At 37.6% G+C, this 24,623-nt stretch overlaps 1 protein-coding gene across 1 annotated transcript in view; it reads right to left on the bottom strand.

Moving 5' to 3' along the window:
* Window positions 1-24,623, bottom strand: part of LOC123500122 (O-phosphoseryl-tRNA(Sec) selenium transferase-like) — a 111,288-nt gene that overhangs the window by 30,019 nt on the left and 56,646 nt on the right. Inside the window, exons 2-7 of the mRNA XM_045248789.1 lie at window positions 20,785-20,900; window positions 19,541-19,670; window positions 2,352-2,495; window positions 1,401-1,559; window positions 956-1,119; window positions 191-291 (exon numbers count right to left, since the gene is read on the bottom strand). Coding sequence (XP_045104724.1) covers window positions 191-291; window positions 956-1,119; window positions 1,401-1,559; window positions 2,352-2,495; window positions 19,541-19,670; window positions 20,785-20,898 — 812 coding nt within the window. The 5' untranslated portion in view covers window positions 20,899-20,900. The remainder of the gene's footprint in view (window positions 1-190; window positions 292-955; window positions 1,120-1,400; window positions 1,560-2,351; window positions 2,496-19,540; window positions 19,671-20,784; window positions 20,901-24,623) is intronic.

Here is a 24,623-nt window from a genome sequence, read left to right as displayed (position 1 = left end):
GTATAATATATGAAAGATTTCCTTTTCACCCTATGGGATTAGTTAAGTACTCGAAAGATTCGCAGACCTTTATCCTTACACATATGTTTTGTTTGCTTGTCATTAACAAATATCTCACATTTCTGTAATACCAGGAAGACTGCTTAAGATTTTTTTCTTTTTTCCCCCACTAATTTTGAGCTGTTCTTACCTCCCAGCTTGTTGTATGTGATGAAGACACTTTGTTGACTGAAGACCATAAGCATTATTCACTATGTGAGGAATGTCATGTTCCTTGCAGATCTTGGCAACCTTAGAAAGAAAGATTCCCACTATCAATCATGATTACCAACATAATGCACACCATAACCCACAATGATCATGACTGAGTATCAAAACTTGTACATTAATTAGATCAAACTTTCCAGTAAAATACTGCTCTGTCAATGATCCATCATTCCTACATGAAAAATCCACAACATGACACGACAACATATCTTTCAAACTAAACAGTGGATTCTGATTCATGTATCCAAGTTTATTCTCCACTTTAGCATTCAATAATTCTTTTGAATCCATTATCCTACTTCTATATTCTCTTAAATAACAATTTAAAGTAACCTGCCACCTCTTACACTCCCATATATAATTTTCAAAACATCTAAAATTATCCTTCTCACCATTCATCCTTATTATTCCATGCATTTGACAACAGTATTTCACAACAGTTATTTCACAACCCTTTCTTACATTCTTCTTTCAAATGCTCTGGAAACAACATTTCTTTGTTACGTAGCTCAATATTTAGCCAACATTTTCCACGGTGAATTTGTATCAGACTGTCCCAAAATGGTGTATTAATATATGGAAATAAAATTAATAAAATTGCACACAAGAATATGGTATCCATCTAGGGCCAGTGAGATTTCAGGATCATTATTTTCTATTGAAAACGGTAAAATATAGAACGCAGTACCTCTTCTAAGCGGTCCACACCTCTGGGAGCAAAGCAACTTGTGGTGGTGAGGATGGCTGCCACATTTTCTGGACCAAGAGTGGACACCTTCTCCTGCAGGGCAGGTACATCTGTCCTCAGCTCATGCCCTTCTATGAGATTTTCTATCACCACAACTTGGTAACCTAGTGACCATATGACATCCATCACCAAAAACACCACACAGCACCACAAGTACAACACATGTATCACTGTTTCAACATTCCAACTCAAGACTAAGTGATGAAATTAAATTCTGAATTTTAAATAATTCTAAGAATCTTTATTTACTGATACACGATAAGTTCTATTTGTATGTATGTCAAAACATATATAAAAAAAAGGAATATATGTTATAAATTAACTCACTAACATTTAATCCCATATTCTGCAAATTCTACAAGATGAAAGAATATTCAGCAATTACCTGCAGTAACAATGGCTTTCAGACAAGACTTCTGATCGATCCTTGGCCAGAGGACATACTTGGCCTGGGGTCGAGAGTCTCGTAGGGCCAAAAGAGTCATCATGACAGTCATCCCTGTGGCCATCGGCATCATCAAACAAGCCTGGGTCCCTCGGATTCCTAAGCCAGAGAAGGTTGAATGCTTAAATAAAGAAGAAAAATATGCACATCATAGGGATGGGGACCATGCACTGAATACATATGAGAGAGAGAGAGAGAGAGAGAGAGAGAGAGAGAGAGAGAGAGAGAGAGAGAGAGAGAGAGAGAGAGAGAGAGAGATACAAGGTAAGACATTCACTATCATTTATTCTCTCTTGTGTAATAATCTTAAAAAGTGTTAAATATCCTCCAATTTATGAAAAATTCCTACATTTACATGTACAGAAATTATGTAACAGAATTTTATCTATGATGTGGAATCTTAGAAAAACATATGTTCATATCATAAAAGGAAATAGAAATAGAAACCAATAAAAGGCTGGAAAACCTTTTTCCTAGGATAATTTTCATCACACAAGAAAAATGTGAATGCTTATTTATTCATTTTTGTTAATCAATGACATAAGACTTTCTTTTCTGTTTTTTGTGAATGGAATATCACTATTTAGCTAAGTCGTAAGGTTGTTTCCTTCTTAAATTGCAAACTACATAAATAACAAAAAAGTTCCATCACTTTTCCAAACAACATACATTATGTTAACAAAAGCTAAGATTTGTAACATAAAATCACATCTACATATATTAACAAGTTCACACCCTTTTTCATTCAGCACAAGACAGGTAGATGATAAATATCAGTCACATGAAAAATTTACTAGATGGGATAGCAGTTCATAGTAGGTCATGGAGCCCTAAACACTATTCATTAAAGCAGCTGAGCCATGTTTGATATAAAGTGAACAATCAGCTTACCAATCCTCCTTATGAGGTCAAGAACCATAGCATTAGTAAGTTTGTTGAGGAGGCTTGAACCTGCAGCTTTGGGCTGGATCTCAGAAATGTCCCCGGACCGACCTATGCCATGCCCCAGCCTATAATGTCGCTGGGCCACCAGACCTGAGTTAAGTAATAATTTTTAAGATCATTCTATTTGCTGAATTCCTTTTCACTTCATCAAAAAAAATCATGGTTTTCTGTCTTATAGAACAATTGCTTCAATCTTTAATGCACCTCCACCAAACAACAAATCTTAGAGCAGCATTTCAGTGCCGATACATTTGTGATGTAGTTGAAACATGATATACAATGGAGACTCAATACTCGAACATCATAATAGTCAAACTGTTTAATACTTGAATGCAAAAGTTTGATTTATTACAGGTAACTCTTGATTTACGTGATAGATATATTCCAAGAATTTCTAAATTCGCATAAAACAAACTTGTAATTCTCATAAGAAACAATAGATAATATGGGGGATGCGGGATGTGGTCCAAAAAAATTCGTACAAAATACTCTTTTTATTTAGCTAAATTAACATGTTTTTATTATTTACCATTCTAAATACTAGAAGTGTATTTAAAGTAAAGGGAGGTAAAAGCAAGAAATAATAAGAGAAAGCAAAAAACAATGAGAAAACAACAAAACAAAGAATACGTAAACACAACACTCATTGTGTCACTGCCTTCACCACTCACACCACAGTCAGTCACCATCTTCCTCTGAGCTTTTCCAGTTTATCAAAAATCCACTTATCAAAAATAACCCCACAGTATAAAAGTAAACACTAGTAAAGAAATAAATGCAGGATGCCAATGTCTTCACCCCTCACAAGTACTCGCCGTCGCTGTCCACCTCCGAGTCACCGACTCGCTTCATCTGCTTCCACCACATCCTCTTCTAGTACTACATCTTCCACTGGTGTGCTGCAAATGAGACGCAGGAAGAGGAAGGAGCAGCGGACCTCCCACCTATCGGCCAGCTGCGGAACTCTCTGGCGCAGTTTGAAATTGTGTCCGACGCTCAGTTTGAAAATGCGGTTGGGCCAAATCGTGTATAAGCAAACCGATCATGTAAATTGAATTAATTATAATATTTTTTCAGTCTTTTTTTACAAAAACACGTAAATCAAGAGTTACCTGTACTCAAAAAAAATACCTAATCCTACTGCAGTTTTGAAGAAAGCCACATTCTTCTGCATTCTGATGGTAGTTTTTCATTTAGAAACTTACAGTGACACCAAAGCAGCTTACTGGTGGTGAAAAGAAGGAATCTAGTGAAGGTGCAAGTGTTATTGAGTCACATCCCTGCACTAGTGGGTTCAAAGGAATCATACCAGACGTTTCCGTAGATGGTGACTCGTCCTCTGACCTCCCTCCTCCTCCTCATCCTTCTCCCCACCTCTTCTACCTTATCCATCACCAGCCTTCACTTACATTATGTACAAATCAAAATTATATAAAAAAAAATACTTTGAAATTTTTATCAACTTGAGGTTTTGCTATGACAAGAACGAATTACCTGATTTATAGGTATCGATAGTCAAACTTTTTGATACTTGAACAGCCATTTGGAACTAATTAAGTTCAAGTATTGAGTTTCCACTGTATGTGTATATATATATGTATATATATATATATATATATATATATATATATATATATATATATATATATATATATATATATATATATATATACAGTAATACTCCGCTTAACGAACAGAATAGGGGGTGTCAAAGCTGTTCATAGAGCAAAAATTCGTTAAGCAGACATAATTTTCCTATAGGAAATATTGGAAATAGGGGGGATGCGTTCTGGGCTGGTCTCCAACATACCACATGGGTTAAAAAAATATATATATATACAGTAATCGCTCGCGTATCCGGATCATAGCAGCCAAGGCCCTGGCGGATACGCGAAATATCCGGATATGCAGAATTTTCTCTCCCAACCCCATATAAATTGAGAAAAAACATGTAAATAACCCAAATGGGTAAAAAAACTATGAATGAAAGCACATTAAATGATTGTGTATACAATAATGACTTCCTGGAGAATGATCGAATGATAACATATTAGATACCTGTTTCTCTAGAAAATGTAAGGGTTGGGAAGGGGCCATCAGCAGCATCATGGCAATCTGCTGTTTCATTGCTAAACTGGACACTACTGAGTCATTATTAGGGTGTTGAAGTGAGCTAATGATAGTGAAGCATTCATTGTTTGTCTGGTGCAGCTTTCTACCTTTGTCTCAACATAATTTTTTGTAACAGTGTTATTGTGAGAGCTAACATTTAAAGTTGTGATGATGAAGGCAGCAAGAAAAAAAAAAAAGTGTTTGAAAAGATCATAACAGTCTTATGATATAGAGAGATAGTGGAGAAGCCTGGCAGTGAGGCATGGGGTGAGGCAGAGTCTTGGAGGGGGAGATAACACGAATGACAGAGGGGAGAGGGGAGGCCAGAAATGAAATTCCAGCTGTCTCACAACGATATATTTGTTTGTTTGTTTCTAGTTGTCTTCTCTTCTTGATGTTTCTCATTCTAATTCTCATCAACTTATATCTGTCAAACAAAAATTAGAGAGCTAAATGACACACCTCCCTACTTGACTCCTGGCCAAGTACTGTGTAGGGCGTGAGTCAGGCTATGACACAATCACACAAGACATTTAAAAATGGCATCCTGACGGAAAGGTTATTTAATTATCAAAAAATAAACTCATAAATGACAGAACAGCTCATCTTGGCCATTTGATACTTGGAAGTTCTGCCTTGGAGCGTCTCACAGAGAAATGTAAACAAACAAATGAACCACTTCGCTGCTAGGCTGGAACAATAATTACGCTAGAGGAAAATGGTGTGTTCCGTCTGGCTCAAGACAACGGAAAGAATTGACAGAACAGTAAAAAACCAACGGAAATATTTGAAGACGACGGAAAAAGTATTACTGTGATTCCGCCTAAGTGCTGCCGTATGCTGCCTAGCGGGATTGAGGGATCACTCACGCGGTAGCTTTGAATATGCTTGGGGGCAGCTCTGGATAGCAGCGAATTCCGGATAGTGGCGATCCAGATACGCGGGCAATTACTGTATATATATTTCTATTAGCTTTTTACAAACCTTGCCCCCAAGAAAGGATTGTTTTGTAATGCATAAAGTGAAATCTTACATGGAATACCAAAAAATAAAGCAGAGATGATGAGATCGGCCATAGAACGGAGGAGACTCTGGCGACTTGACCGCTTCTTCTTCTTCTTGTGACCTTTTAAGCTTGGCATGTTGTCTTTCACCACGATATTAAATTTGTTTCCACTCCTCTATTGCCTGCTATAATGGATATCATATCTCAGTATTCATATATGCTCATGCCATGTGGATTACCTGGACTCCGTGACACTGAGTGACAGTGAATTACTAATGAAATACCGCAGTATTTCATTAGTAATTCACTATCACTCACTAGAAGAGGACATTGACGAAGCCAACCAGTTTCGCCGCAAAGTAAGGATCCCGAGGTTACAAGCAGCCCAGAAGTTGTTGGAGATGGCCAAAGCTGAACAATCAGGTGAGCCAAATCCCAGTGTTAAAAGTTATGGTACTGAGCCAGTGCTAAACACAGTGAAACTGCCCACTATCCAGTTACCTAAGTTCAGTGGAGATGTACTGGAATGGCAGTCCTTTTGGGACCAGTTCCTGGCATTGGTGGATGAGTCAAACATCCCAGATGTCAGTAAGTTTGGCTACTTGCATGCCTCCCTGGAGGGTGAGGCTAAGCAGGTGATACAAGGCCTGTCACTCACTGCTGCCAATTACCCTACTGCCTGTTCAGTGCTGAAGGAGAGGTTTGGTAGATCTGAACGCATCATATTTGCTCACATTCAGGCGCTACTCAACATTACTGCCCCTTCTAAAATCTCTGGACCACAGTATATTGCAGCACTTTGGAAGATGCAAGATCAACTTGTGTCACATGTGTGTAGTTTGGAGGCGTTAAATGTCAAGGAGGACCAATATGGGGTGATTTTTAACTCCAGTTATTCTGTCATGCCTTCCTCACGACATACGCATGGAATGGTCAAGAGAGGGATCAGGGCATGAGAGTGATCTTTCTTAGCTTATGAAGTTTCTCCAACAGGAATTAGAGCACAGAGAACGGTATGAGTCCTTTAGAAGTGAGGGCACCAAGGAAGAAGCTTCGTCAGCATTAGGTGGATATGAAAGAAGAAAGACGCCATGAAGAACAGCCTCGGTTCTTCAGACCACTTCGACCATGGGCCTAGATAAGTGCGGATTTTGCGGCAAGGCTCATCCAAGTGAGAAATGTTTTAGTGTTTTGAGGTTATCTTTGCTGAACGGATGGAGAGGATCAATTCTGCTAACCTGTGTTTCCGGTGCCTCAACAAAGGGCATATAGCAAAAGGGTGTAGAGCAAAATGTTCAAACTGTAAGGGTAATCACAATATACTATATTGTAGGAAGGTGTCTGGTGAAGCTAAGGACAGCAGTGGTTTGGCAAACCAGAATGCGCTACCTGGTAAGAACACCAAGGCAGATGAAACAGAGGCAAGTACAACCCTTCAGGTAAACCATGTAGGAGTTGTCCCAAATAGGCCTTAAAGTGCTTCATGCTCAACACACAGAATGAGTACCATTTTACAGATGGCTAAGGTAGAGGTATATGATGCCCAAGGGCAATGTGTTCATGCTACTGTGCTTTTTGATAATGGATCAGACAGGTCTTACATTTCCAGAAGTTTTGTTAAGAAGATCAGGCCGAAGTGGGTGTGTTCTGAGCCTGTTACTTATTCTGCATTTGGTAACAAGGCCACTAAGGGCCAAATGTGTAACATTAGGGACAGCACAAGTATAGCCCACACCTTGCAAACAGTTGAGATTCCTTTCATATGTGCCCCCTTGTTTTGCCATAGTGTACCCTTGGATGTTGTCAAAGGATTAGTATCCCTGCCTCTTGCAGATGATTATCTTACTTAAAGAAATGTGACTGTGGATATATAAATAGGACTAGACTCCTACTGGAAATTTATGCTTCCTGGTCAGGTTTTGCAAACTGAAGGACTTGTTGCCCAGAACAATGTGTTTGGCTGAGTGTTATCTGGTTCTTGGACTAAAGGTAAATCAAATAGTACAGTTGTTCAGTTTTTGTGTGTTAATTCTGTGTCAGAGTGCAATAAGTTTTGGGATTTAGAAAGTATTGGAGTTAACTTTGAGGAATTGTATTGCAACTCTACTCCTAACTATGTCCTAGAGGAATTTAACAAAACTGTTTCCTATGTTAATGGTAGATATGAGGTTGGTTTACCATGGAAATCTGATCTGGCTAAGTCTGATTTGCAGAATAATGAGAAACTTGCTTGGAAAAGACTACAAAGTTTATGTTCCAGGTCTGAAAGAGATCCAGGTCTTGGAAGGGAGTATGATGCTGTTCTTGAGGATTATGATAGGGAGAGCATTATTGAGGAGGTCCCCTCATCTGAGCTTGCAAGTGGAAAGCCAGTGTACTATTTACCTCATCGCCCAGTTGTACGGGAAGGTAGCACCTCAACTAAGGTAAGACCAGTTTTTGATGCGTCAGCTCCTAGTTATAATGGTATATCACTCAATGACTGCTTAGAAACTGGTCCTTCCCTCAACCCTGACTTAGTAGAGATACTCGTTAGATTTAGGCGGTGGCAAATAGCTTTAACAGCAGACATTACTAAAGCCTTTCTCCAGATTGGTATCCGAGAAGAGGATAGAGATGTGCATAGATTCCTGCAGTCCCATAATGGCACTGTTCGCACTATGAGATTCACCCGTGTGCCATTCAGGAATAAAAGCAGTCCCTTTCTTTTGAATGCCACTATTAAATATCATCTCCAACAGTACCCTGACTCTGAGGTAGTGCAAGAACTGAGGGAAAATTTATATGTAGATGATTGGTTGTCAGGAGCCGAGAGTGTTGAAGAGGGCCAGTCTAGGCTTTTCGAGGCACATTCCATTTTAGCAGCAGCTGGAATGTCATTGTCTAAGTGGGTGTCAAACAGCAAGTCACTGATGGAGAATATCTATGATCCTTGTATAGAGGACAAAGACACTGTTAAGGTTCTTGGGTTACAATGGAATGTTTTTCAAGACAGTTTTTCATTTACAGGCCTGAATGTGCAAAATTCCTTAGAATTGACAGTAAATAAGAGAGCTGTTCTTAGTTTAATTGCTAAGCTTTTTGATCCTCTTGGATTCATTAGTCCTTTCATCATGTACATTAAAATCCTGTTTCAGGACATATGGAAACTTGGTCTTACCTGGGATGAGTTGTTACCAGAAAAATTAATCTACAAATTTCAAAATTGGCTCACAGACACTTATGTATTACAGTCTTGGGAAGTTAAGCGTTGTTGCTTTCCTGGTCATCAGTGGGAGACCTCGGAAGAAATTGAGATCCATGCATTTTGTGATGCTTCTCAGAAGGGGTACATCGCTTGTGTCTATCTACGGATGCCTTTGCTTGATGATGATAAGTTTAAAGTGTCTTTCATCATGTCAAAAGGGAGAGTAGCTCCCATTAAGAGTATAACTTTACCCTGCTTGGAATTGCTTGGTGCTCTGCTTTTGCAAGATTAGTCAAATTTGTAAAATCAGCTCTTCACATTTCTGTTCCTGTTTTTTGTTGGACAGATTCTACCATTGTACTGTCATGGATAAAGGGACATCCCAGTGAGTAGAAAACCTTTGTAAGAAATAGGGTATCAGAGATTCAGGCACTAACCTCACCTAATAATTGGTTTCATTGTGCTGGGGAAACTAATCCAGCTGACCTATTTCCAGAGGTGTGCTGGCTAAACAGTTCTCATCTGCTGAAAATTGGTTAAGTGGTCCAGCATGGCTCTCTCATCCCAGCAAAGATGGTCCTAAGGTGAATCAGACATTGCCAACTGAAGAAGCTTGTGGTGAGCATATGGTGGCATATATGACGATTGATTCGTCACCACCTGCATTTGAATTTACACGTTGGAGTAGCCTCCAGAAGGTCATAAATATTGTTGCATGGGTCATGAGATTTATCAATAACTGTAGAAGTAAAGTAAAGGGTTCTGGTGCTTTGACATATCAAGAAGTAAGTAAGTAAAGCTAAAGTAAAGATGCTTTATTGTGTGCAAAGAGAAGCATACCCAGTGGAAATTAAGAATTTAGAGAAAGGTAAGACTATTCCTAAAAAGTCTACTTTGAGTAAATTTGACCCATTTTTGGATGAGGAAGGGATTTTGAGAATCAAAAGGAGGCTAGAACATTCAAATTTCACATATGAGATTAAACATCTCATAATAATTCCTTCCTGTCATGTGGCAATGCTTCTGATTTGCTTTCAACATAATCTGCTTAAACATGCCGGAGTGGCAACACTTATTTCCACTATAAGAAATCAGTACTGGATTTTTGGTGTAAGGAGAATGGTAAAAGAGTGTTTGTAAAGGTTGTATTGTTTGTCGTAAGTATGAGTCAAAGGCTTGTGATCAATCATTTGCCCCCCTGCCACAATCCAGAGTAAAACCACTACCACCCTTTTCTGTAACTGGTTTAGACTATGCTGGACCTCTGTATTGTATTGATTTTCCTAACAAGAAGTTCTATGTTTTGTTATTTACTTGTGCTGTAGTAAGAGCTGTGCACCTAGAGCTGACAGACTCTTTGTCTATCAAAGATTGTATACTTGCTTTATGCAGATTTGTTGCCAGGAGAGGACTTCCCACTACATTTTATTCTGATAATGCAAAGACTTTCATCAGTGCTTCTAAGAAATTGCAGCAAAATTTAGGTCCTACTGCTCCTAACTGGAAATTCATTGTTCCTCATGCCCCATGGTGGGGAGGTTGGTGGGAGCATCTTGTCAGATCTGTAAAGGGTGCCCTTAGGAAGAGTCTAGGTATCAAGTGTTTGTCGAGAGTTGAGCTAGAAACCACCCTTAATGAAATAGAAGCTTGTGTGAATTCCAGACCTCTGACTTTTGTTAGTATGGATCCTGAGGCCTCACCCTCATTGACCTCTTCACATTTCCTTATTGGATGCACATTTGGAGCTCAGTTAGAGTACTGTGATAATTTCAATGTACCTCTGTCTGCTAAAGATCTTTGCATCCAGGAAAATGTGCATCAACAGCAGTTAAATAAGTTTTGGAAACTCTGGTGCTCAGATTATATTAGAAACTTGCCACCTTCAGTCAGAGGATCTGTATCTAGATGTAAGGTTAAGAAAGGATCCCTAGTTCTGATCCAAGAAGATAATATCTCCAGAATGTCTTGGCCTCTTGGTGTAATTGTAGAAATGTATCCTGGTAGAGACAATGTTATCAGAAGTTTGAAAATCCGGACCTCAAAGGGTGTAGTATGTAGACCAGTGCAGAGGGTGCATGACTTGGAGGTGACCAGTTGTAATGATTTAAGCTGTGATAATGATGCTGCTGCAGACCAGATTGGTAATGGACAAAGTGAACAACATGACTATCAGTCTGAAGGAAGTGATTCTAGTAACTCTAGCCCTGTCTCTGTTGGTAATCGCTCAGGACGAATGGTAAAGTACCCTGTGAAGCTGAATTTATAGATGTGAACTATTTCATATGATTTGTGTATTGTATTTTCATTTGTGATTTGTGATTCTTGGGTGACACTTGGATGTATTATACTACATTTGTGTACTGTATTTTCATTGTATTATGCTACATTTGTGTACTGTATCTTCATTTGTATTGGTCTCTCAAGTTAAGTTGAATGTATGTATTTGATTAGGAACACATGATGAGGATAGGAGTTTAGGTTAACTCCTATGGTGGGGAGTATGTTGAGAGTACGTTAAGTTAGTTCCCCCTTGAAAAAGAAAGGAAGAATGGAGATGTGGTTGAGTAGGTGTATATTTCATATTTCGTTATTTTTTTACAAATGATTGGTTTTATATATTTTCATTACAAATTTGTATTTACTTGAGCAATTTAAGAAATGTTAGATTTAGGTGACATGTCACTGCCACATCATCAGCTGTTGCTAACTCTCGCCATGTAAACTGTGCTCCTTGCCGCCGCCAATAAATGGAAGGACAAGCCCTGACTGCCGTGGTATGAGTTACCCTCCTCCATCTGCCCCACTTTTGCCAGTGTTGATCCCTTCATTTGCAAGTGGGATCAACAGAGTGGTTTTTTTTTTTTTTTGTTCAAAGGTCCCCGGTTTTTCCCGGGTCTGGGCACCACTATGTTGATCCCTTCAGTTGCAAGTGGGATCATCATATACGACCAAATGTGCAGCCGTTTGATTACCAGATATTTTCACAACTAATAAGCCTTTGGTGTTAATGTAAGTTTCTAAATGAAAAGCTACAGATAGAATGCAGGAGAATATTATTCTAATGACCGCGGCAGCACAAATCACAACTGGCTGAGGGGGAAGGGGGATGCCAGGGAGCCTTTGTTTACAACCATGGGTGTGAACGTTCGACTATCAGGTATCTTTTCGAGTATTAAATCAAACTTTTGCGTTCGAGTATTTAGATGTTCGAGTATTGAGTCTCCACTGTATATAAATACAGTAATACTCCGCTTAGCGAACAGGATAGGGTGTGTCAAAGCTGTTCGTAGAGCGAAAATTCGTTAAGCAGACGTAATTTTCCCATAGGAAATAATGGAAATAGGGGGGGATGCATTCTGGGCTGGTCCCCAACATACCACATGGGTTAAAAAAAAAAAAAAAAAAAAATTATATATACGTTTGGCAGTATATTGGGCCACCAGTGTACCACTACTTTTATGATGTCATATGAGTCATTGGAAGTTAGAGGAGCTACGTACAAATTCTCTCACATTCTCGCATTTATGTTCACAAAACAACATTTCTATTAGCTTTTTACAAACCTTGCCCCCAAGAAAGGATTGTTTTGTAATGCATAAAGTGAAATCTTAATGGAATACCCAAAAATAAAGCAGAGAGGAGATGAGCCACAGATGAAGCGGGAGACTCGCGGCGACTCGGCCGCTTTTTCTTCTTCTTGTGACCCTTTTAGCCTGTGTGTTGTCTTTCCCCATGATATTTGTTTCCACTCCTCTATTGCCTGCTACAATGGATATCATATCTTAGTATTCATATATGCTCATGCCATGAGGATAACCTCGACTCCGTGGCAGTGAGTGATAGTGAATTATTAATTAAATATCGCGGTATTTCATTACTAATTCACTATCACTCACTGCCATGGAGTCAAGGTTATCCTCGTAGCATGAGCGTCTCATCTCTGCTTTATTTTTTGGTATTCCATGTAAGATTTCACTTTATGCATTACAAAACAATCCTTTCTTGGGGGCAAGGTTTGTAAAAAGCTAATAGAAATGTTGTTTTGTGAACATAAATGCATAAATAAGACAGTAACACCACCTCCAGAGGTAGTGTTCCCAACAACCTCAGAGCAACCTGATAGCAACCTTGTCACCGTCCCTCCACTCGTTCATGGGTACCATTTCGCTGCAAGAGGTTGCTCTGACATTGTTAAAGAATCTTGGATCCAGCTCCAGGAGCACTAAAGACAGAGGTGGGGAACCAGACAATCACAGCGAAGCTGCCGCATTCAGTCCCTCACCTGGCAAATTCAAACCCAGAAAATTTGCTAAAACGGATGTAGTTGTACGTTATGCAGACTTTTGGTCTAACTTTATATAGTACGTTAAACCGGAAATTCGTTAAATGAACGTTCGTTAAGCGGAGTATTACTGTATGTATATATATATATATATATATATATATATATATATATATATATATATATATATATATATATATATATATATATACAGTATCCGCAAAAAGAATAGAGTGCCCCTCCCGCTCAAAGGAAAAAAACACGAACATAATGAGAATGTTATGAAAATAAGCAATACTAATGTTTTAGTACTTGGTCATCTGTCCTTTAGCTTTAATGACCATTTGTAGACGTTTTGGCATTGAATCAGATAGGTTTCTGAAGTAATCCAGCTCCATTTCTGTGGTCCACATTTTCAAGATCTCGTGGGAGAGCCGCGGTACAGATGATGTGTTGCAGGTTGAGAGCCAATTTTTCATATAATTCCAACAATTCTCAATTGGATTTAAGTCAGGAGAATTACCTGGCCACTCAATAAGCTCAACATTATGATCAGACAACCATTTTATCACTTTTTTTGCCTTGTGACATGATGTATTATCCTACAAAAAATATTCACATCCATGAATTTCATAAAAAGGCAACATATGTTCATCTAGCACTTTGATATAGTTGTCAGCTCTCATTGTCACGTTTTTCGGAAGGAAAAACAACCCTGCACGACCCCCTGTACCACTAAATGAACCCCACACCATCACACTGTCAGAATGCTTCACTGTTTTGCAGGTGTACTGAGGAGAGCAACGATTGGAATTCTTGGGACGTCTGATCCTCCTTGGCCGTGGTCTTACACATTTGAAGGTACTTTCGTCACTGAAAATACCCTCCTCCACTGTTCAGCAATCCAGTCTTTGTATTTGTCTGCAAATGCAAGTCTTTTCTTCACCATTGATGGTGTGAGGAGTGGTTTGGCAGCAGGCTTGTACGTGGGTAGGCCAAGCTCCTTCTGGAACCAATGTTGTATTGTTCATTCTGACACTCCTTCCAGCAAAGTTAGATGGCTTCTTTTGAGTTCACCTGCTGTAATCTCTGGATTATTGAGTGTTTCACGTCATAGGATGTTGTTAGTACACTTAGAGGTCTTTCTAGGCCTTCCAGGGACAGGTTTTCGAGGTGGTACGACATTGGGTGGAAGACCACGAGAGGTAGCGACCACACGTCGGATGGTGCTCTCACCTCCCCCTGTACGTCTTGAAATTTTTTTCGTCAACACATTTTCAGTCTTCCAGGCCAAAATACGAGCCTTTTCTTCTCCACTAAGGTTAGTAGGAGCCATCAGGATGAATGTCTCCTAAAACTGCAGCGCCACAAAGCATAACAACATAAATAAGGGGGTAGAAGGCAGGAGGAAAATGTAACATAAACTCCCTCCATAAGAGCTCAATGAGCACTGAGGCGAGAAAATACAAGCTGAGTGCGCTGCCAGATAGCCAGCTGAGTTGCCAAATGTGAAATTATAATAACCATATGCCTGACAGCGGCGGAAAACGCAACAAGTTCAGAGCGCTTTTTAGCATCGATTTCAATGGGGAGCGCTCTATACTTTTTGTGGATACTGTATGTATATACAGTCAACCCTTGGCTATCGCGACTTCGGCTATCACGTTTTATTGCTATCGCACACCCATGAAAAGCTGCTAAAATTTCATTATTGCGACCTCAGATGCCTGCTATAGCGCGTCCCGCCATGACATCATGGAATATCTGAGCGCTCATTGGCCAAAACCGCCTTCCCGCCAAAGATCAATTCGGCTATCGCGTTTTTGGCTATGGAGCGGCTATTTCGGCCCCAATTGGGTGCAATAGCTGAGGGTTAAGTGTATATATATACTGTATATATATATATATATATATATATATATATATATATATATATATATATATATATATATATATATATACAGTAAGGTCCCGAGTTACGTCAGAGTTACATTCCTGAAACATGACATAAGTCGATTTTGTACGTAACTCAAGTTTTTGTACTTTCAAAGCATATTATCGAGTTTTCAACCAATAATTTTTTATGGTTATTCAGGTAAGTAAAAGGTTATATTGTTATATTGGTATATTATTTACAACTATGTAGGAATATATTGATTAGGGCCGCGAACGCGAAGGACTGCAGGTTGCCGAGAGGGGCGGCCTGAGGCCGCCAGGAGGGTGGGCAAGTTGAATGTTGTGACACCCAGGGCGGACAGCTGGGAGCTTTGTGGAGTGCGGTAGGAGTAGAAGCATTATATAAGTAAAAGGTTATATTGTTATATTATTTACAACTATGTAGGAATATGAAACACAAGCTTGTTTTTGTTGTTGATTAGGGCCGTGAACGCGAATGACTGCATGTTGCCAGAGGTGTGGACGCCTGAGGCCGCCAGGAGGGTGGGCAGGTCGAATGTTGTGACGCCCAGGGCGGACAGCTGGGAGCGTAGTGCAGTGCGGTGGGAGTAGAAGCGTGGGCAGCGGGGCAGGAAATGCAATAGGAAAGGGCAATAGGGATCAGCAGACAAGCGCAGACGGTGCAAGTGAGCTGCGAGTGTCGTGTGGCCCAGGCGAAGGCTCCGGAGTTGTTATTGTTGTGATAGGTGCGTGAGCCCTCAAGGTCGTCAACCTCCCCGTTGTCATGGTAACGGGCTTCCCATTTTCTTCTTCACTCCCTTACACACAGCTGCTGCCTCCCTTCTCATGTCTTTTAATTATGTCCACTTTTTCTTGTAGCGTAATGGTTTTCCTTTTCTTAGCATCACTGCTATCACTCAGGAGTTTTTTTTTTGGTGCCACTGAGCAAGATACTAAGATAGTCAGCAAACGCAGATGTAGGAACACTCTTGCCAGGGGCGACGGTGTGGTGGAACTGAGGTACGTAGAGTGTTATTGTATTCAAGCATGAGGTGGGTGGTGTGGTGGATAACCACTAGTGACGCCTGGCGGCCAACAATAACAATAAACCCCGCGCTTTACGATTTATAAATTTTCAATTTTTTAAATCTTAAATTGCCTTATAGTGGACTGACATAAGTGCGAGTTTGACGTAACTTGAGACCAACGTAACCCAGGACCTTACTGTATATATATATATATATATATATATATATATATATATATATATATATATATATATATATATATATATATATATATAATTGATGCATCTATCACTGCGTGATGGCCGTTATTATGATAAATGAAGTGAAGAACCTATGTTAATAATTCATATTGACACTAGGAGTTCAGAGCTGTCATTTTTTGTCACTTTTTGCACAGTTTTCACACCACATAAAAGTATAAAAAAGAAGAAATAATACTGCATAAAATACTTATCTAATCAAGAATCATAATAACAACATAATAAGAGCAATCATAGTAACAAAATAAAAATAAAATGCTTCTTGCTGCAGCCAGACACTTACCATTATTTCCATAGGTGTTGCGAAACAGGTTGGAAATTGACAAAATCACATCAAAAATCTTTGTAAATACTTTCATAGCAGCGGCAGTGGCTGGCTGCAGTGGTTTTAGATGAAGCTTTAAGCTATGTAAATATGTATAAGTTTTTATCAATTACTATTTGAGCTTTCCCCACAAAAAATTATAAACGCTGTTACAGTCATTTCAATAATCTTGTCACAGTCTATATACCAAACAGAAGCTTATGTCTTCACTTTTATGAATATGGACATTATTTGTGTAAAAACAGTCTATTAAGAGTGTGACATTTAATAATGTAGCAGCATGTCACCAAATATTAATTCGTACTGAATTTTGCTTTACACATCAATGTTTTAACTAAGTAACCATGTGTTTGAAAAACTGAAGGATCCTTGATTATATAAAAATTACAACTATTTCCCATTTCAATTATAGCATTTTTTTTTTTACATTAAACTACACAGTCTGAGTTTGGCATGATTTTGAAGTTATGTGTAACATGTGCCTTTTTTTTTTTTTTTTTTTTTTGCCATTTTTCCCCATACATAACTTATGAATTGGAGAAAACTAATATAGCTGTATATTATAAATAGGATTTACCATATCTTACTAATGACACCCTAAAATATCTTGTAATAGATTGGAGTAGATCATAAGCAGCATCACACATTGATCACATACAGATATTTAAAGGAGGAAAGGCAACTGAACCACTAAACTACAGACCATTGTCACTTACAAGTGTTTTGGGGAAGTTGTGTGAAATAATTATCAAGGAAAAATGGGTTAAAAATCTAGAAGAGGAACAAGTCATATCAAACAGACAACTGGGTTCAGGACAGGATGGTCATGCGTATCAAACTAATTAAGCTTCTACTCGAGAGTTATCGCAAGACTGGAAAACAGAGACGGATGGGTGAACACAGTATACCTGGATATAAAAAAGGTTTTTGATTAAGTCCCTCATGGAAGACTAGTATGGAAACTAGAAAACATAGGAAGACTGCAAGGAACTCTGCTAGAATGGACAAGAGATTGTTTGAAGGATAGGGAGATGAGAATTGTGATCAGTGATACATACTCATCTTGGAGTAAAGTAACAAGCGGAGTGCCAGAAGGATCAGTGTCAGCCCCCATTATGTTTCAGATTTATGTTAATGACATTCACATTGGGGTAAACAGTTATATGAATTTACTTGCTGATGATGCAAACCTGCTAAGAGTTATCAAAACCAGGGAGGACTGTCTGCTGTTGCAGGAAGATATAAAGAAAATCTATGAGTGGAATAAGAAGTGGAAATTGGAGGTTATTACCAAGAAATGTCACATAATGGAACTAGGAAAGACCAAAAGAAGACCGGTATGGGACTGTTTGATGGGAGAGGAACAAATAACGAAGACTAAAGAGGAAAAAAATCTGGGAGTGATTATACACGAAAATCTGAGCCCCGAAAAACACATAAGCAAGATATTTGGATTATCATACAAAATGTTGACTAATATAAGAGTGGCATTTCAATACATGGACAAAGATATCATGAAGAAAATCATGGCAAGCATGATATGTCCAAAGCTGGAATATGCAGCAGTGGTGTGGTCTCCGAGCTCTAAAAAGAATATAAGAAGATTAGAAAGGATAAAAAAGATTGTTACAAAGAGGGTGCCGGAACTAAAAGACCTACCATATGAAGAATGACTCAAGGAAATGGGACTACCAACCTTACAAGATAGAAGTGAATGAGGGGACCTAATAACAATGTACAAGATAGTCAATGGCATTGAAAAGATAGACAAGGAAGATCTGGTGCTGGTGACAGAAGAAGATAGAAGGACAAGAGGACATGTAAAGAAGATCAGGATGAGGCAGTGTGTGAAGGATATTAGAAATTACAGTTTTACATACAGAATGGTGGAGAAGTGGAATGCATTAAATAATGAAGTTGTTACAGCACATAATGTGCATAACTTTAAGGAAAAATGAGATAAATGGAGACATGGAAACAGGACACTATGAGTCCCATTCAAACCCTCTATAATACAACTAGGTAAATAACCTCAGCGAGTCAGCATTCACTGTTGCTGCTTAGCATGCAACATAGTTTCTTTTCTTTTCAGACTGTAATATGATTGGCTATCAAAGCAAACAGGATAATGGTAAGGGTGAATTTAGGATTTAATGCTCCCCCACCCAAAAACCTCAATTACCCACAGGTTCCCCAAAATCACTGGGAATGAGAGGTAGGCATAACTTGGAGTTGAAAATATAGTCATAACTTGAAAAATATTAATTCGTGATGGAAATTATATATCATCAATCATTTCACTACATTTCTCACCAGAGAAACTTAAGCCACATCAGAGATTCCACGGTTGGGTGAAATTGCAAACTGACTGAGATTTCATCGTGGTCTTGAGGCAGCATGTGTGATGCCGACAAAGCAACACAATTGATACCTGTGACTACTGACCTCAGTTGTACACAAGGCACAAGGAGGCCCATGATGAGCGTTTGGTGAGGAGAAAGAGAGATGATCAGTAGATAAAACATAATTGACACTTGTTGAACCAGCGCAAAACTCATGACAATGATACACAAAATTCAGATGGTAAGAATTTTGAATTAAGTGCCAAACTCGAGGATCGTGAATCGCAGTCAATGTGAAAGTGGAGGTGGGGTGTATGTACTCATATAAAATCTGTAAAAAAAAAACTGACATCCACTTTTCATATAAAATATTTATAGAATAAATAGTATAAATCACTATCTATAACAAACCTTCAAAACTGATATGATAATGTATTCAATAAAGATGCATATATATAGAACAATTTGCATTTATTATGTGATTATTAAATATTTCATATATAGCAAGTGAATCTTTATGCCAAACCCTGCATATCTTCAATTTTATTTTAAACTTTCAAAGTAATAACTACTCACTATCTTAATGTTCATCATTCTCAATAATAAATCCTTATTCCTCTATAGTAATTTGGAAACAAGCAGTGTGAAAAAAGACACAATAACAATTCTAATAAGAAATCAAGAGCTTCTCGTTTACCTGAAAAGATGCGAGATTCTCGCTCTCCAACCCCACAATTGGCTGGGAAATTGTTGCTGTCCATTTTGGACAGGTCAACTAGCAATCCTTCAATCATCTGGTCATCCCAACCTTCATCTGGACACTTTCGCTGAATGAAAGATGATGAAGTCAAGTATTTAATAAATTAAAATCTAGAAAAAAAAAGGAGCCTCCTCAGTTACCTAAGTTTGTATGAGAGTAACTATTCTCCTACACATCAAGTAACTTCTGCAAACTACATTATCCTAGCAGAGTAGTATCTCCAACGTCATAGACCAATTACATACCTCTAGGACTGCTATAAAAATTGAGACCTACAACCAAATGAGTGTTTGGAATAATATAGGTAAAGGTCCAGTATAACTCTGGCACCTTAATTTTCATCTCTTTTCTTCCCGAGCTTCACAAACCCTTTATATACATATAATAAATTAGCAAAAAGTGGCAAAGGTTAGGTTAGGTTTGGTAAGGTTAAGTTAGTAAATCCCAGGCTTAGGAGTTCAGTACAAATTTTGTAAATATACTAACACTTTAAGCCTGTATTTTACTTAACCTAATACAAATCTACAAGTCTTTTTGCCTTAGACTTTTTATGAGAGGAGAAATTTGGTCTATTTTGATTTCCCTGACCAACTAAACCAAAAACATACTTAATATATCCTAACCTAAATGTAAATAAGAGTGAATAAACTACCACAGCATGTGATCATGTAGAGTTACTGACAAGGACTTATAGTAAGCATTAATCCCTAGCCTAACCACTAGCACTTTTCACTGATGAATTATATGTATACAAAGGGTTTCCTGAAGATTTGGAAGTAATTAGATGAAAATTAAGGCTCCAGAGTTATACTGTACCAATACCATTATTTTGATGCTTTTATTGTTTATCAAGACAAGGTTCTTGCTACCATGTACTGCAGTCACTCTTCCTGTGATCCTGTGACATAATACTCACAATATACAGGAATACAGTACTTCAAAATATAATACAAAGCAAATAATGCAAAAAAAAAAAAATTGACAAAAAAAACTACACTTTATTTACTCCAACAACATATAATTATAATAGTTACGTTCTGATATAATTGCAAGAATTCAATTCATAATTCACTCATTTTCTAATTCACACTATGAATATACTTTGTAATACAAATCTTTATATGATTAAAAAATATTCTACTTCAGTTAGCATGTGGCAGACTTCAGCCTCAAAACCTCACCTTTTCTAGTAGCTGGTGTATTCTGCTCCGTCGTGAAATATCAGCATCCTGTGCCTGCTTTAAGTAAGTTGATGGCAGGAAGCGTTCTGCCAGCCTTAGAGACTCTGCATCCATTTCTGCCATGTGGGGATAAAGGAGTGAAATATTCCAGATCTAATGCAACTTTATAAATATTGTGGTGTAAGAACAGGACTGCAAATAAAAGGACTGCAAAAAGGCAAGGTAGCCCCTCCATAATTTTATCTAGCCTCCTCATCCTGAACATATATTATTGTTAAATATTAATATTGTGAATTCAAACAGTCTCTTCTACTAAGATATTTGCTGATGATCTAAAATTATACATTAGCATTGAGGCAGGTTCTGATGATGATGTGCTGACTGCAGTGAGAAATTGTCAATGGGATGTAAATACTCTTTTCCAGGTATCCGAGTCTTGGAGACGTGCACTAAATTCATCCCAGTGTTGCTTTAGGATTTATTAGTATTAATAATTTTTAATTTGTGTTTGGTCAGGGCATTTGTTATTATATCAACAATATAGTGATTCCCTTTAAAGACTCACTTACAGACTTGAATTCCAACAACATTTGTCCAGTATAATCCAAAAGGGAGGAGAAGAGGTTGCAACCAGTATTCTACGGTCTACTGTAAATTGGGATGCTTCTTTAATGATTCCCATTTTTACTATTCATGTATGCACATCCTTTATTGGAATATACATCCTCCATTTGGAATTTGAGTTATATGGGGAATGTCAGACAATTGGAGACAGTTCAAAGAAGATGGACAAGAGAAATTCATGTGTTGAAGGGCTTGGACTACTCCCACCACCTAAAAACCTTAAACTTCAACTCAGTTTAGGGAAGATTACTCAGACATGATATCATTAAATATTGACAAATTTTTCATGGTCATTTGTCAATTTCTAGAGATGATCTCTTTCTTTGTCCCTTGAGTAGTACAAGGAGTTGATTTCAAAATTGCTCATTCTACAACCCAGCTGGAGATTTAGTAAAGATTTTTTAGTTTGAGGTGTGTTGACCTGTGCACTGCCTGCCAAGTTTGTTCAGCTTCGAAATATTGAAACAATTAAACATTGCCTTGCTCTTCATCTTGGAAACTTGCTCTTTTACTATGCCTGAGTAACAGTAACTGTGGTCCTGACAGTTATATACTGCTTCCTATGATGTACTTTCCAGCCAGTTTTTGTTGCTAACTTTTATCATTCATAAAAAATTGTTTATGGGCTGACAGATTAGCAGAGTGTGGCTTCCCGTTGCTATCCTCCACCTGATATGTAGGAGTGGGAAGCCCACCAGTTAAGAGAACCAGGTAAGAGAATAAGTTGGTCATCTACTACATTTTACTAGGTTAGTTCTAGGGTCGTTCCACTGTTACGATCGTTTCATTGAGAAGTAATTTATGGGTGCACTCTTACCTATATCTTTAAAAGTTATACAGTTAGTGTGATATGATTCTTACCAAGATAGTACTAATGGCTAAAGATGTTAATGAAACTATCCAGAACATTCTGTATTTATTATTGTTCTTGCTATAAAGGCAACCCCCGCTTAACGAAGGGGTTACCTTCCTAAAAACCCTTCGTTAAGCGAAACTTCGTTAAGCGAACCTATTATAACAAGTTTAACCCCTGACTTGAACTTCCATTGAGAGTAAACAAAGTGAGAGTGCATCATAGTACAGTGAAAGGTTTAATGAAAGTAAAAATTATGAAGTTAAACATTTAGGCAGTTTAATTTAAGTCATTATAATGTACACTAATGTATGTATGTACATAACTTTATAATGTTGATGATCTTAAATTTATGAAGGGAGGGAGAGTGAAACAGGAAAGACACTAACTGGCAACCTGTGGAATGTAAACAAACGGCACATCATTGTATCACATACAAAACTTATGTACCACATTTCCACAAGGCTTTCCATTTTATCCATTGTAGAGTCATGAGTTCAGGTGGTTCTTTTAGCTTGCAAGGAAGATACAGTCTCACCAGCCTTCTTAATCGAGTCTGCTGACTTGAAAATAGTAGAGACAGTAGATGGGAGTCAAGATGGTGGCGAGCAATGCTATTAGTTTTCTCACCTCTCTCGTGTCTGTGAATAATGTCCAGCTTCACTTCGAAAGTAAGAGATTTCCTGGTCTTAGCAATGCTAGGCGACATTGCAGGGCGTTTTGGTGGTAAGTTGAGCGAGGAAAGACGAGCTGCTGCTGACGCTGTTATTGTTTTGAACTAAGGGAGTGGGTGGTGCGCGTGTTGTCCACGACAGGCGCTGGTGTATTCAAAAGCCTGTCAGCTTGTGTGATATGGCGGTGCTTTCAAACTTGGAAAAAATTACCTGGATAAAACTTTGTTAAAGTGAGTTTGGTGTTCGTTAAACAAGCAGATGGTAGTAAAATGAAACCTTCATTGTAGCGAAATTTCGTTGTTTGAACCTTCATTAATGGGAGGTTGCCTGTATATTGATGAAGAGAACGTTACGGTTGTTTCACAAATGCAACCCTGAGGAAATTTCCAAATACTTTATATGGTGGTTACAGATGAAGCTTTAAGCTATGCAAATATGTATAAATTTTTATCAATTACCATTTCAGCTTTCTCCACAAAAAATTATAAACACTGTTATGGTAGTTTCAATAATTTTGTTACAGTCGTTTCACTGCAATTTCCTTAAGAAATTAAGCAAAATAATGGCAATAACTAAGTATCATATATATATATATATATATATATATATATATATATATATATATATATATATATATATATATATATATATATATATATATATATATATATATATATATATATATATATATATATATATATATATATATATATATATATATATATATATATATATATATATATATATATATATATATATATATATATATATATATATATATATATATATATATATATATATATATATATATATATATATATATATATATATAGTGTAATTTCAGAAATCATCAAATATATATACATTATATACCAAACAGAAGCTTAGGTCTTCAATTTTACAAATATGGACATAATTTGTGTAAAAACAGTCTATTAAGAGTGTGACATTTAATAATGTAGCAGCATGTCACCAAATATTAATTCGTACTGAATTTTGCTCTACACATCAATGTTTTAACTAAGTAAGCATGTGTTTGAAAAACTGTCCTTGATTATATAAAAATTACAACTATTTCCCATTTCAATTATAGCTTTTTTGTTTACATTAAACTACACAGTCTGAGTTTGGCATGATTTTGAAGTTAAGGTACTCTAAGTGTAACATGTGCCATGTTTTTTGCCATTTTTCCCCATACATAACTTATGAATTGGAGAAAAATAATATAACTGTATATTATAAATAGGATTTACCATATCTTACTAATGACACCCTAAAATATCTTGTAAGAGATTGGAGTAGATCACAGGCAGCATCACAAATGTTACATGCATACAGTGACAAACGTTACTGAATCATGCTGCAACATTTCTGGCTCAACCTCAGCGAGCCAGCATTCACTGTTGCTGCTTAGTATGCAGCATAGTTGGTTTCTTTTCTTTTCAGACTATAATCTGATTGGCTATCAAAGCAAACAGGATAATGGTAAAGGTGAATTAAGGGTAAAGTTGGTAACTTGACCTGGCAGCACTGGTCTCACCCTACTTCTCAGGATATCAAGAGGGAAGGTTTGTCATTTAGCACTCTACTTTTCAGAAAAAAACGTCTTTACAGGCATAAATTGGTGAGAATTAGAATCAGAAACTTCAAGAAGAGATGAAGCTACCAAGACAATAAGAAAGAAACAA

Source organism: Portunus trituberculatus, chromosome 50 (assembly GCF_017591435.1).
Source record: "Portunus trituberculatus isolate SZX2019 chromosome 50, ASM1759143v1, whole genome shotgun sequence".
NCBI classification, from domain to species: Eukaryota; Metazoa; Arthropoda; class Malacostraca; order Decapoda; family Portunidae; genus Portunus; species Portunus trituberculatus.
Note: the sequence above shows the minus strand (reverse complement) of the source record. Positions and strands in the feature narration are given on the sequence as shown.